The 13,728-nt window shown below is 49.2% G+C and overlaps 1 protein-coding gene across 1 annotated transcript in view; it reads left to right on the forward strand.

The window, feature by feature from the left end:
- Nucleotides 1-4,395: 4,395 nt before the first annotated feature.
- The window catches only part of PTGFRN (prostaglandin F2 receptor inhibitor), an 81,375-nt gene continuing 72,042 nt past the window's right edge, over nucleotides 4,396-13,728 (forward strand). Inside the window, exon 1 of the mRNA XM_086392070.1 lies at nucleotides 4,396-5,526. Coding sequence (XP_086248196.1) covers nucleotides 5,478-5,526 — 49 coding nt within the window. The 5' untranslated portion in view covers nucleotides 4,396-5,477. The remainder of the gene's footprint in view (nucleotides 5,527-13,728) is intronic.

The following is a 13,728-nucleotide window of genomic DNA, read 5'->3' on the forward strand; positions in this document are numbered from 1 at the left end:
AAAGGATAACACCAAATAATAAAGCTCCTCTCATCACTGATGACTAACTTCTAATGTCAAATGATGCCAGTACAGTTCTCTAAGCAATTTTTACCCAATGACTCAATATAACACCCGAAGCAAGTCTATTCCTCCTTTGAAAGGCAAAACTTCCACATAATCCAAAGATAACTACTCAGAGCTCCCTGTTGTCTTCTCCAAGTCTTCCATAAGAGCCTATTTCCATATAAGGTAACTCCTCTCTGGAAGAGGGTTGCCAGACTTAGCAAATACAAATGTGGGATGTCCAGCTGAATTTGTGTTTCAGATAAATAAGGAATACTTTTTCAGTATAAGTATGCTTCATGTAATATTTGGGATGTATTTACACTGAAAAAGTATTCCTTATTTATCTAAAACTCAAATTCAACCAGGCATCTTGTATTTTAGGTAGCAGCTCTACTCTGGTTGCATTTTAGTTTGCAAATGTTTTTGAAAGGTAGTGCCTAGAACTTAAGGCATTGTTCCATTTGAACTTTCAAGCAGAGCTCAAGGTGGGTGAGAAAGTCTGATAGAGGAACGGGGACCCCCTCACCCCTTGACCAGCTTCCCATTACCTTCACTCATGCTTCTGTGTGAAGAACAGGGTAAAGCGCCTTCCAGTAAAGGCAGAAAGCCCCTTCCCTGACATACCATCTTGGGACCAGGGCACAAGGTCAGGCCAGGTGGGCACCTTTGGATACCATGATGCTTGGCAGCCGTAACTTGGTAAAGCATCTCCTCCAACATCCCTAAGCCCCCTCTAGCTATTTCCGACTTCTGTGATGTGGCCACACTTCCTTCCCGTAATGGACTCTGCTGTCTCTATTCATTGTTGGAGGTATTTCCAGCCCAGATGATAGCATATTGGCACAAAACTATACACGATAACTGGTGCCTCTCTCTCTACTTACCTCCCCTTCAATTTCCTTTGCTCTTTTGGCATCAATCTTCTCCCCCTTCCTTTACAGCATTTCAGGTCTTTTGATACATTAAACTAGATTATAAACTCCTCTAGGGCAAGGGCTAGGCATACTCTTAATATAGTAATAATGCCTCACTTCTGTAGAAAGCTTTTATTGCAAAAGCCTTGTCTCATTCCATTTTCTTATTTCTCTCCTCACACTTTCACCCCAGCGTCGCTGCAGGAGTAAATGATTGGAAGTCACTCCTGGTCTGGAATCAGGGTCAGTTCTACACATCTAAGGACACTTTCTCTGCTATCTCCCATTTTGGTCTTTGAGGCCAGAGGTCACAGAGCACAGCCTTTGGCAGGACCATACTTAACCCATTCCAGGCAGATAAGGCCCCTTTCTGTTTTTGAAACTTGTCAGATGGGCATTCCACAACTTCCCTCATGGCCTCACTGAATGACTTTCACTCATCAGGAAATGAAGGCTTCCTCTCCCCAACCCCTACCTTTTTAACTCTTAATTCCATTGTCTCATTCTGTGATTAAATCTTAAAGTTCTTTTTGATTAGTAATCCCCGTGTTTAACTTCAATAGGAGAAATAGACACCTGGAACCAGTACGAAGGAAACGTTGTGAAAATGATTAGTGGAATGAAATGTTGCTGTAGAACATATTCTTTTGCTGGCCATTCTGCTAAAGTAGCATCAGGGTCATCTGTAGAGAAACAGAGAGAGGCAGAGAGAAAGTGAGGGAAGGAGAGAGAGAGAATGGGTTGATGGAAGCAGAACAGGTAACACACAGGGTCTGGGTGACTCTTAGGATAATCGGCAAATTCATTCATTGGGACCTTTTGACATTTGCACGTTCACCTTTAAACAGTGAGGTGATTTTACCGATCTCAGCAGGAAAACCTGTTACAAGTGAGAATGTAGGACCCTCGGGGGTTTTCAGGGGCAACGTCTGCAGACAGATCCCTGTAATCAAGAGACAGTAACGGTTGGCTGTTGTGACCGGAGCCTCTGAGGGTCTCCGTGATCTGGCAGGAAACCTACAGAGGCGGGACTCCCCTCCTTGGGGATGGGTGTGGATCAGAGTTACTGGAGAGTGAGCCTTCCTGCCCCAGGCAAGCCTACAGACTAAGCAAACTGAGAACAATTGGTTGGGGCAAAAGCCTTACCAATGGGGTTACTCACTCGAAAATATTAATAAAAGCCTTTCATAATGAAAGCATCATCAGATTCCAGAGTTATGACTTAACACATTGTGTTGGTCTGTTTCAGGTGCTCTGTTCCTTTAGCTGGAAACATATTTTATCCTCTGGTAGTCAGGGCTGTGCAAAGGGTGTGGTGCTATGTCCAAGCACCTGTAGTGATTAATTTAGCCTCATTTTCTGCTACATAAATGGTTATCTAGGGCTGACTCTCATGACATGACACAGCTGACTACCCACTACCAAGAAACCATCCACTTTTGTCCTCATTGTTCTGGCCTTGCCTGGACAGTCTTATTTCTTCTTTCTATTTCAACTAACTACTGCTGTTTCAATGACTGTAAGATGCACCATTAATTTAATAACATCTGGGTGTGGGGAAGGGAGGAGAGAAGAATCCCTTCCACATTGAATGCACAATTGCTATTGTTGGCTCATCCGTCCACCTCACAGCTAGACACCTGCTGGTTGTTCAAGACTCAGTTCACAGTCATCCCCCCTGAGCTTTTTTGGACAAGCTTCCTCAGGACTGACCACTCCCTTGTGTCACAACTGCATCTGGCAGTGCTGTCACACCTGCTGAGTCAGGACACAGACTGTAAGCACCTCAAGGGCAGGAACGGTTATATTTACGTCTGTTTCCCCAGGCTCGAGCCCAGTAAGTGGCATTAATTCACTCCACAAATGTTTACTGAAGACCTACCATGTGCCAGGCACACTTTCTGACTTGCACTTTGTTAAACAAAAGAGTTTTTTCGCAAATATCGACTCTGCAGTGATGTGAGAGACGTAAAACGAGCGTATGACAGTCTGTCTTCCACTATCAGACAGAGACGGAGCACTGTGTTTGCCGTCAGCTTGAGCTGATATAACAAATATCATGAACTGGGTGGCTTAAACAACAGACAATTATGTTTCCCACTTCTGGAGGCTGTGAAGTCTAAGATCAAGATGCTGGCCCATTCAGTACCTGGTGAGGGCCCTCTCCTGGTTTGCAGACAAATGCCTTCTTGCTGTACCCTCACACAGCACAGATATAGATATAATGCCTCTCACGTTTCTACTTATAAGGGCACTAATCCCATGCATGAGGGCTCCATCCTCTGCACTTAATTACTCCCCCAAGTCCCCACCTCCAAATACCTTTGGAGATTAGGGCTTCAATATATGAATTTGGTGGGGGGACACAGTACATTCAGTGTGTAGCATGGGCTAAACTGAATGTGACCAAGTGCCAGAATGTGTGCTTCAGGTGTTAAGCACTGTGGGTAGTTAAGAAAGGGAAAGGTTTGAGCTTCTGCAGGGGTCAGGTCTTACTCTTCTCTGTAGCTTCAGCATCTCTCAAGGCCTAACATGAGGCTTGCATTTAAGGCTGATTGAATTAAATTGAAAGACTTCCCAGAGAAATTCTAGAGGATTCCATGGGATGGGAAATGCAAAGGAACTGCTGGGTGGGTGAATAGCATGAAGAAAGGCTTGGTGATAAAAATAAATCTAAAAAAAATTTTTTTAGCATGTTAAAACATATATAACCTTTGTTGTTTAGTTGCTAAGGGTTCTTGCCTGGAAAATCCCAGGGACGGGGGAGCCTTGTGGACTGCCGTCTATGGGGCGGCACAGAGTCGGACACGACTGAAGCGACTTAGCAGCAGTAGCAGTTGATAAGTATTATCTGACTCTTTGCGATCCTATGGACTGTAGCCTGCCAGGCTCCTCTGTCCATGGGATTCTCGAGGCAAGAATACTGGAGTGGGTTGCCATTTCCTTTTACAGGGGTCTTCCCAACTCAGGGATTTAACTGGAATCTCCTACATTGGAAGGCAAATTCTTTACCACTGAGCAACTAGAAAGTCCCATATATAACATAGAATCTACCATTTTAACTTTTTAAAGTCTACAGTCCAATGGCATTAAGTACACTCATATTATTGGCCCAACAGGGACGAATTTTTAAGTTTCTTGCAGATGGGTTCATACCTGGCTAAAGTCACTTTTGTTAGTGGAAATAAGAAACACTTGTTAGTGGAAAAATGACGTACTGAGGTAAAAGCAATGTTCCTCTCCCCAGTTGGGGCAGTTTCCCACTAACATCTGTGATTTGTTTTGCATATATTAATGAGAGGCTGTGGCACTGGGTGGGGGGGGGCACCAGCGCTGTGTTTGAATTATCCTTGAGAAGTTTTAAACAATGAACACTAAAAATTTCCCCCTAATACTGGGTCTTTTGTATTCAAATTAAAAGCACAAAGCCCCATTGTGGGAGAAGAAAAGAATCTTTATTGGCAACCAGTTCTGTCCACTTAAAGCAATAAATAAAAAGTTTAAAGAGTACATTCCATATGAAGTACTGAAGCTATTAATACACTTGGGTTCTGAGCATCCGCATCCCCCCCCCCCCCCCCCCCGTGGGTCTATTTGTGGTAAGTGTTAATCAATGCCATAGGCACTCCGGAGAAGGAAGGAAGGAGGTGGGCGAAGGGAGGTGAGGCCTACCCAACCACAGGGCAGTGAGCAGAGCCTGTGAGATCTGGGTTTTGATCTCGACACTTCGCGGTGAATCTTCGGGCAAGGCACCCAAACACTTCACGCCTCTGCACCTTGGAGGCTGGCATCCCCGGAGTTTACAGTCCTTCCATCTCTTTCAGTCCTATCTGGATAATATTTAGCCAAGTCCTAGCGGCTGGCTGGTGGGTGCTTCGTTCGGGACGAGTGGGTGACCGTGCGGGGAGTTAGCTGAGGGACCCGGAGGCCCACGTGGGGACTCCAGAGTGGTGGGACGCGGGGTGGCTCGGAATGGCGCTCAATCGATGGGATTTCCAGACGAGTCTTTCCAAGGCCAACTTTTAAAGGTCGGAGGAAAGTTTGTGGCGGGGCGGGGGCCCCGAGGTGGGGGGAGCCGGGTGGGCTGCGACGCCTCCTCCCCTTTAAGCGGGTGGTCCCAGCGCTGCCTCCGTTACCTGGAGCGGGGAGGGGCTTGGGAAAGTTTGTGTTTGTTGCTGGCAAAGCGCCGGATGGGAGGCGCGGGCGGGCGGGTGCTGCGGTTCTTCCCTCCTGCTTTCGGGAAGCGGTCGGGGCTGCAAGCTCGGCTCGGCGGGGCGGCCCTGGCGCCCGGCTCCCGGTGCCCGGCCGGCTGGAGGAGGCGGGCGGGAGCGGAGCGGAACGAGGGGCGCACGTCCGCCCCAGCGCTGGGATTTCTCGGCTCGCGAGGAGAGCGGAGCAGGCGCGCGGCCCAGGCGGAGGAGCGCTGACTCTGGAGCAGCCGGAGCTGGAGGAGGAGGAGGAGGAGAGGCGGCGGGGAAGGAGGAGGAGGGGGAGAGTCGCTCCCGCCCGGCGAGCATGGGGCGCCTGGCGCCGAGGCCGCTGCTGCTGGCGCTCCTGTCGCTGGGTGAGTGCGCGCGGGGCCCGGTGAGGCGCAGGGGGCTCGGCCGGGTGCGGGGGGACTGGCGGGGCGCGGCTGCCGCGCGCGGCCTGGAGCGCCAACGGGGCCGGGGCCGCTCCCGGGAGACCTGGCCGGGGTCCGCGGGAGGTAGGGCCCGGCTGGGGAGAGGGCGCGGGGCCGCCCGGAGCCGGGCGCGGGGTGCGAGTCGCCGTCCAGTAGGCCGAGCCTCGCCCCCATGTGCGGGGGGGAGTGGCCCGCGGCCGGCTTCCCCCGGCCCTCCGTACCTGTTAGTCGCCAGCTGCCGGCTCACCTTGAACTCCCGGCCCGGAAGGTGCCCGCGGTCCCGGCCCTAGTCCCAGGCTTGCGAGCGGAAATCTGCGGCTTTCATCTGCCCCGCCATGGCCGAGAGCGGCAGAACCGCGCTCCGCACACCCTACCCCGCGCCCAGCTGCCTTTCCAGGGAAGCGAGAGGATCCACCAACTTCCTTCTCCGAAGGTCACTGGGTGGTCCCGAGCGCTACAGTCGGAACGGGTGTGCGGGGCCCTCCGTTGTGTTAGCTGTAACTAGCTCTTCTGCCTCAGTCTTCTCCTTCAGCGCTTGTAGAAGCTGTCTCGCTGCATATATGCACACAAAGACCTGGGTGCCTTGGCTTCTTTAACTTTTCCTACCTGTTACTTTTCTCCCTTGCTGTCCCCTGTCTTGCACACTCTCTAAACCTCGGTCCCTCCTGATCATTTGACCCAGCGCCCTCCACCCAACCCAAGGAATCTTTGGTGTTTCCCCCCCGCCCCCATCTTCCATACACACAGACACCATCTTCACCTCGTATAATGTGGTTATATTAGTATAACCAAGTGGTTATCAGCCACAGAAATCATCTGCTTATTAAGTGCCCACCGTGGATCAGGGAGGCTGACTCTTAAAAGCTGTTCTTGAAGCCTTTAGTCAGTGTCAACCAGAACAGAAGGAATCCTGTGACCTGCGCGGGGATTTTCTTCCTCACCCCTGGAGATGGCAGAACTGAATCTTTTATAAGGCCACACAGTGTGTGGTGTCTGTCCTAGCCAGGCCCCAGCTGCACACAGGCTAAGTGACTACACTGCACTTATGGTCCAAGGGTCCCAGTGGAGGCCTTGCATTGCCACTCCCAGCCTGGCATCAGGTCTCACACTGGCCCCACCCCTGTTACTCCTGCCGCCGGTGGGGGCCAGCCTTTCCAGCTGCTACTGTGTTTTCTTCCTTCCCCTCTGAGGGGTTTTCTGGAACTTCCTCCCTAAGAGAGCTCACCCAGCCACTACACTGCTTTAGATGCCACCAGGTGCAGAAAGCTTGCACACCTTGCACTTGATTTTGTGGCGTCTCTTCTGTGCTCTCAGATCCTAGTGCTTTAGTTCTCTTCCTTTCACTCTGGGACCCTTGTGGGTTTTCCCTTTGTTGCACACCGCTGGTTATAGTCCACACCCATTACATAATTGGCTGATGTGTCTGGGTCAGGCAGGGCCACGGCCACTGGTTGCACTGATTGTGCACTGCTCAGCTCTAGGAACAACTCGAGGAGCTGCTGTCACTTTCTGCCTGTGTGAATGACCCTCCCTAGAGTTGTGTGATTCACAACCCTTGCACTAGTTAAGTGGGTGGGGCCAGGTAGAAATTCGAAAAGAATGTCCTTGAGTAACTGTGGTAAGAGGAAAAGAGAGAAAGGGCAAAGAGAGACTAACAAAAGCAAAAACAGAAGTGGGGAGAGCCCGGCTTGGGCTAGCTTTGAGGTATACCAGTCCACGCTGCCTGGCTGGCCGTCTCATGTCACCTATGCACAGGGAATGTCTCTGGTGTCACCAGTCAATGCCTTGTCCCCTAACAGTTACTGAACTTCATGTTTATGTGGTAACTCTGCCATACCGAATCTCACTTGGTGTGGCTTCAGTTTGACCTCCCAGATGCCCTCCCTGTGATACTCTACGCTGTACTGATCCCTGCCACCCAGCATGTTGATAAGCTAGATCATCTTTCCTCTTGTATTGCAACCTGGGCATGATCTTACTGTCACTCTCTTTGACCTCCATATTCACTCTGTTTCTCAACTCTGTCGCTTTTCCCATAGTGCAGACTCCAGCGTCTTCTGTTCTTCCTTTATCTAAAACTACTGTCCTAGCCCCAGTTCTGACAGCTCCCCACACAGATCTGACATCTTCCTGTTTGACTTTTCCTACCGGCCTCCCTTCGGATTGTTTTTGGAGGTGCCGCCTTAATTCCATGATCCCTTATGATTTTCTTCTGAGGATGTTCTGCCCCTTGTATTCTCTCCCCTACTACTTCTCTCTGAGTAGGGACTCTCATTCTAAGGAACTTGTTTGCTACCCTTTACATTGAATGTATGTAAACCTTCGGGCCTTTCCATTTCTCATGACCTGGGAAACTGTCTCCTTCTTCCCTCTTACCTGTCTATTTCCTTTCCCCCTTAAAACTGCTTCCTCCATAAAGCTTCTCTAAATGAGTCTACCTATCACGATCACAGCAGAACACACTCAGCTTCAGGTTTTCACTTCCATGGCCTATGTCTCATCCATCCATTTAATACAGCGTTTCTAGAATGCCCACTGTGGCAATAAGAGTGTCCCAGACAAATGACCAAGACATAGCATCTCACTGAGTGGTCAGGTGGGATGGGCGGACAGTTAATAATAAAAGCTAACTACAAGCCAGAATGACATACCTGACATAGAAACCAGGTACTGGTAGGAAGCAAGGAAGAGGATGATAAATTTTGACTTGGGATTGAGGTTGATTTTGCTGAAGAGGTGACATTTGAGCTGAGCTGAGCCTTGAGGATAATTAGTATTTTGAGAGAAAGGATGGGAGAGGCTTCCAGGCTCCGGGGAAAGGCATCCAGCATGGATGAGTGGAAGGACATGGTTCATTCAGAAAGGGCATGGAAGTTCCATGAAACTGGAGAAGGGTGGAGGATACACTAGGAGGGCAAATTGGAAAAGTGGGTCTGGGCTGGATTCTGAAAGCTGTGCCTGCAGTGCTGAAGTCCTTGCCATTTGGATGGGCTTGTTGGCCTTGTAGGTGCTGCCACACAACTGTGCTTCTCCCATCAGAGCACTTATTTATCACTGTATATGATTTTTCCTGCTCTAAATCCCCACTCTGATTATATCCCATGAGACAGGGACCAGGTTGGTATTGTTCGCTATGGTATTCCTCATACTGAGTGTCCAGCACAGAGTAGGTGTTTGGTAAATACTGGCTGCCTGAATGAAGGCATGTATATATCATTTTATCTGTGGGTTATGGTCTGCCATTGCAAATTCGCAGTGTGAGATTGATACAGCATGGTGATGTGTTTGAGGAGGTCAGTCCTAGTGTGCAGCATGAATTAGAGAGTGGGAGGTGTGAAGACTGTGGAGAGGGATTAAGATACTCTCTTCATGTGCATCTTTTTTAAAAAAGTTGCAAATCCATCAAAATAGTTTCTAAACAACAAAAACATTACATCTTTTTTGAAATCCAAATTTCATGGATGGGTGCTGTATTATTCTATTGGGTAGGCTGAATTGTTCTCACAAATAGACTGAAAGCACAGTGGTTCAAACAACAGAAGTGTCTTTCCTAGCCATTCTTGGGGGACAGGGTAGGGGGTTGGGGATGTTTCCAGTGAAATGGTTGGGTGGGATTGCTGTTCCACATGGGCATTCTGAGCTCCCAGGCTGATGGTGGTTTTGCTGTCTTCAGCCCATAGTTTCTAAGTTTACCTGGGTTGTCATCATCACCTTTCCAGCCCAGTAAATAGGGGGCTTCCCAGGTGGCTCAGTGGTAAAGAATCCGCCTGCCAATGCGGGAGACACTGGAGATGCAGGTTTGATCCCAGGGTCAGGAAGATCCCCTGGAGTAGGAAATGGCAACCCACTCCAGTGTTCTTGTCTGGAAAATCTCCTGGACAGAGGACCCTGGCAGGCTACAGTCCTATAGGGTTGCAGAGAGTCAGACACACTGAGTGACTGAGCACATAGCACAAAGGGAAAAGAGCATGAAGGAGGCTATCTAGAGGCTTCCTGGGCTAAGCTCGGAAGTGGCTCCTATCACTTCTGCATACGCTTCATGGCAGAGGATTTGGTCCAGGCCACACTAGGTGCCAGGGAGGCTGGGAAATGCAGAGGAAGCTGGTAGCAGTGTGCTGACCACTGTGGAAGAAGAGAAGAAAAGATCTGGGGGACAGCTGGCTGTCTCTGTGTCACTTATAAAGAATATAAGGTAAAAGGATGAACGTGCCCACCCTCCCACTGCCCAGGCATAGCCACTCGTATATAATGTACATGTGTCCATATACTAAATATTGTGTTTGATTTATATATATATAATTTTATTTATTTATTTTTATGGTTGTCCTGGCTCTTTGTTGCTGTACGAGTGCTTTCTCTAGCTGTGGAGAGTGGGTGGGCTACTCCAGGTTGTGATGTACAGGCTGCTCGATGCGGTGGCTTCTCTTGTGGAGCCTGGGCTGTAGGGCACACGGGATCGGTAGTTAGGGCTACTGAGCACAGTCTCGATAGTAGTGGTGCACGAGCTTAGTTGCTCTGTGGCATGTGGGATCCTTCTAGATCAGGGATCAAACCTGTGTCTCCTGCGTTGGTAGGTGGATTCTTTACCAATGAGCCATCAGGGAAGCCCTGTTCGGGCTTTTTTCATAGCTTCTGCACAGCGTTCCACTCAGAACAGGCACAGAGTAATAATAGCTGCTATTTGAAACATGCATACCAAGCATGAGACTATTGAATTCTCTTGACAACAGTTTGAGAAAGGTACTGCTATTTTCTCCATGTTACAGATGAGGAAACTGCCAGCCAGAAAAGTTAAATAACTTGTCCGGATTCATACAGCTAATCCATGGTTGAGCCACAATTTGACTGCAGGACCCAAATTTGGTCTCTGCCGAGCTAGGATTGACTGAGGTTCGCCATCATCTTTGGCTGTGTACCCTGCAAGATTAGTTTAAGTGAAAAAGGATGCAAGTGGTTTGGGGTGAGTGCAGCCCAGGCAGGATTCCCGAAGGGAGGGTCCATGTCAGGATGTAATCCCTAAGGCATCACCACCCTGCTCTGAGGACACGGACCAAACTACAGCTTCCTCCAGAAAGCTCTGGAGGAGGAAGGCTGGCGGGAGGAACCCTAGTCAATCCATCCAGCTCCACCGTCTTTGAAGTGCCGTGGCCTTCAGAGAGTCCTCAGCTCTCATTTTAGCCTTGTTAACAGAATTCCTGTATCTGCCAAGCTGATGAATGCCTGCCCTGGCTATAATTATTCTTATTAGCCTGCCGAATAGGAATTCTAGTCATCGGCAATCATTCCTTACAAGGCAGTCGGGCCAGTCGGCATGTATAGGGCTATTTTGTTGCTGTGCCGAGCTGCCGAGTTGATTTCTACCCCATAGACTGAATGTACATTTCCATACTGGCGCTGTGTCTCACAGCTGAAGAAGGTGTGTGCTTATCTGTCAGTGTACGTCTGTGTCTCACTTTATCAAATGAAGTTGGGGGAAGCTGTCAGGGCAGTTCATAGCTGTTTGGTTTAATTGCCTTGGTTCCTTAAAGGCAGGGTAGCAAGGCCATTTGACGTTCTGCTTTGGGAAAATAACTTGAACTGACAGAAAATTCGTCATAATTTATCTTCTGGAAAAGGCAAAGTGCTGTAGTTGGCACACCCAGTGCTTTTTAGATCTTGGAATATTTTCCTCCATACCAACTGTAGTCTTTGTGAAGCAACAGAATTAAACCCAGTAACTAACACTTTCATGGACCAACCGTGTGGTTTCCAGGGTCTAGAGATACTGGCACTGTGGGCAGATTTGTGTTCTTCGAAGTGTTGCTTTCCCCCCAACACTCACAGTGTGTTCGTACTGGATTATGCGGTCGCTAAGCAGCTGGATTCAAGTTTAAATATAACATTCTGGGACCTCAACTGCATCCTACTTTGTGCTGTTATAAGTGGCTGAATGTGAAGGCATTGATATCCCTCAGGATGTTGCAGGGCATTGGAGAAACAGTGTTTAGCTTAGAGTTGCTCTTGTCTAGGATGAATTTACCTTAGAACTGTGAAGAGCAGCATTGTACATAAGGGTTCAGGGGACTTTTCAGAATGGGTGATACCTTGGAATCCTAATGAAATAGAGGCAGCAATGCAGACAGATGGGTTACTTCTCAGACCTTAAAAGTGATAGCAGGACTTCCCTGGCTGTCCGCTGGTTAAGAATCTGCCTGCCAGTGCAGGAGAGATGAGTCTATCCCTGGTCCAGGAAAATGCCACATGCTGCAGAGCAACTGGGTCCGTGTGCCACCACTACTAAGACTGTGCTAGAGTCCAAGGGCCACAATTACTGAAGCCCATGCGCCCTGGAGCCTGTGTTCCGCAACAGGAGAAGCCTCTGCAATGACAGAAGCATTACAACTAGAGGGTAGCTCACAAGCTGCAACGAGGATCCAGCACAGCCATAAATAATAATTTTAAAAAGTGATACTAAGCCAAGAACATCCTTATAATGGTTCTTCCTTGTTGTTACTTAGGGTTGCTGCTGCTAAGTCGCTTCAGTCGTGTCTGACTCTGTGCGACCCATAGACGGCAGCCCACCAGGCTCCCCTGTCCCTGGGATTCTCCAGGCAAGAACACTGGAGTGGGTTGCCATTTCCTTCTCCAATGCATGAAAGTGAAAAGTGAAAGGGAAGTCACTCTTTACGACCCCACAGACTGCAGCCTACCAGGCTCCTCCATCCATGGGATTCTCCAGGCAAGAGTACTGGAGTGGGTTGCCATTGCCTTCTCCCTACTTAGGGTTAGACTGGACCAAACTTCCCTGCTTGTGGGTCATGATAAGGGACCCACATGGGGTTCGAGTGGGTTGTAGGTATATCATTATACTGACACCCTCAGCTCCTGGAACTCACAGGTCAGAGCTGCCTCAAAACCAGAAGCCCTGTCTACCCTGACAGCCATAGAGCTATTACCGTTTCCTGTGTGTGCTGTGATCAGATGAGATTGGCCATTCTCCCTCTTACCTGGGGGAGAGCCTTGCAGCCCCTGAGCCCCAGCCTGGCCTTGGGATGAGTAGTTTCAAGATGGAAGATGAGAGGCTAAGTGACATGGCATGTCGCTCATTGATTTATTTAGTGAATATTGAGAGAGTACCTCCAGCCAGGCCAAGCATTGTTCTCAGCTCTGGGGATGCTGCATCAGACAGAGCCAGCTCAGCTCTGCCCTCCAAGGATGGGACAGGATGGACTCAATGCGTGGTTGGTGGTGTCCCCGGAAAGTGCAGCACCACCTGCCCTGGATGATAGAGGCAAGGGTCAAGGGCGAGTTCATGGGAATGCCTATAGCAAGGGGACAGGAAATGGGAGGGAGAGTTCTCGAAGGAGTAGTCCCAGGGAGGAGAACCAGGAGATCACTGTCAGAAGCCAAGCAGAGGTGAATGCTGTAGATTTGTTAAAGGACAAATGGCCAGTGGGCTTCCCTAGTGGCTCAGTGGTAAAGAATTGCCTGCCAGTGTGGGAGTCATGGGTTTGATCCCTGGTCTGGGAAGATCCCACATGCCATGGAGCAACTAAGCCCATGTGCCACAACTATGGAGCCTGTGCTCTAGAGTCCGGGAACGAAAACTACTGAAGCCCATGTATCCTGGAACCCATGCTCTGTAACAAGAAAAACCACCACAATGAGAAGGCTGTGCTTTGCAACAAAGAGTAGACCTGCGCCCCCCTCCCCCCCCCCACTGCAACTAGAGAAAGCCTATGTAGCAATGAAGACCCAGCACAGCCAAAATTAAAAAAAAAAAAAAAAATATATATATATATATATATATATATATATATATACACACACACACTTGGGGGAGAAGGAAATGGCAACACACTCCAGTATTCTTGCCTGGAGAATCCCGTGGACAGAGGAGCTTGGTGGGCTGCTGTCCATGGGGTCACACAGAGTCAGACATGACTGAAGTGACTTAGCATGCATGCATATGTACTTGGGCTTCCCTGGTAGCTCAGCTGGTAAAGAATCTGCCTGAAATGCGGGTGACCTGGGTTCAATCACTGGGTCGGGAAGATCCCCTAGAGGAGGGCATGGCGGCCCACTCCAGTATTCTTGCCTGGAGAATCCCGTGGAGAGAGGAGCCTGGAGGGATACAGTCCATTGCAAAAGAATGGGACACAACTT

Source organism: Bos grunniens, chromosome 3 (genome assembly GCF_055505025.1).
Source record: "Bos grunniens cultivar Pamir isolate PY7600 chromosome 3, Bosgru_T2T1.0, whole genome shotgun sequence".
NCBI classification, from domain to species: Eukaryota; Metazoa; Chordata; class Mammalia; order Artiodactyla; family Bovidae; genus Bos; species Bos grunniens.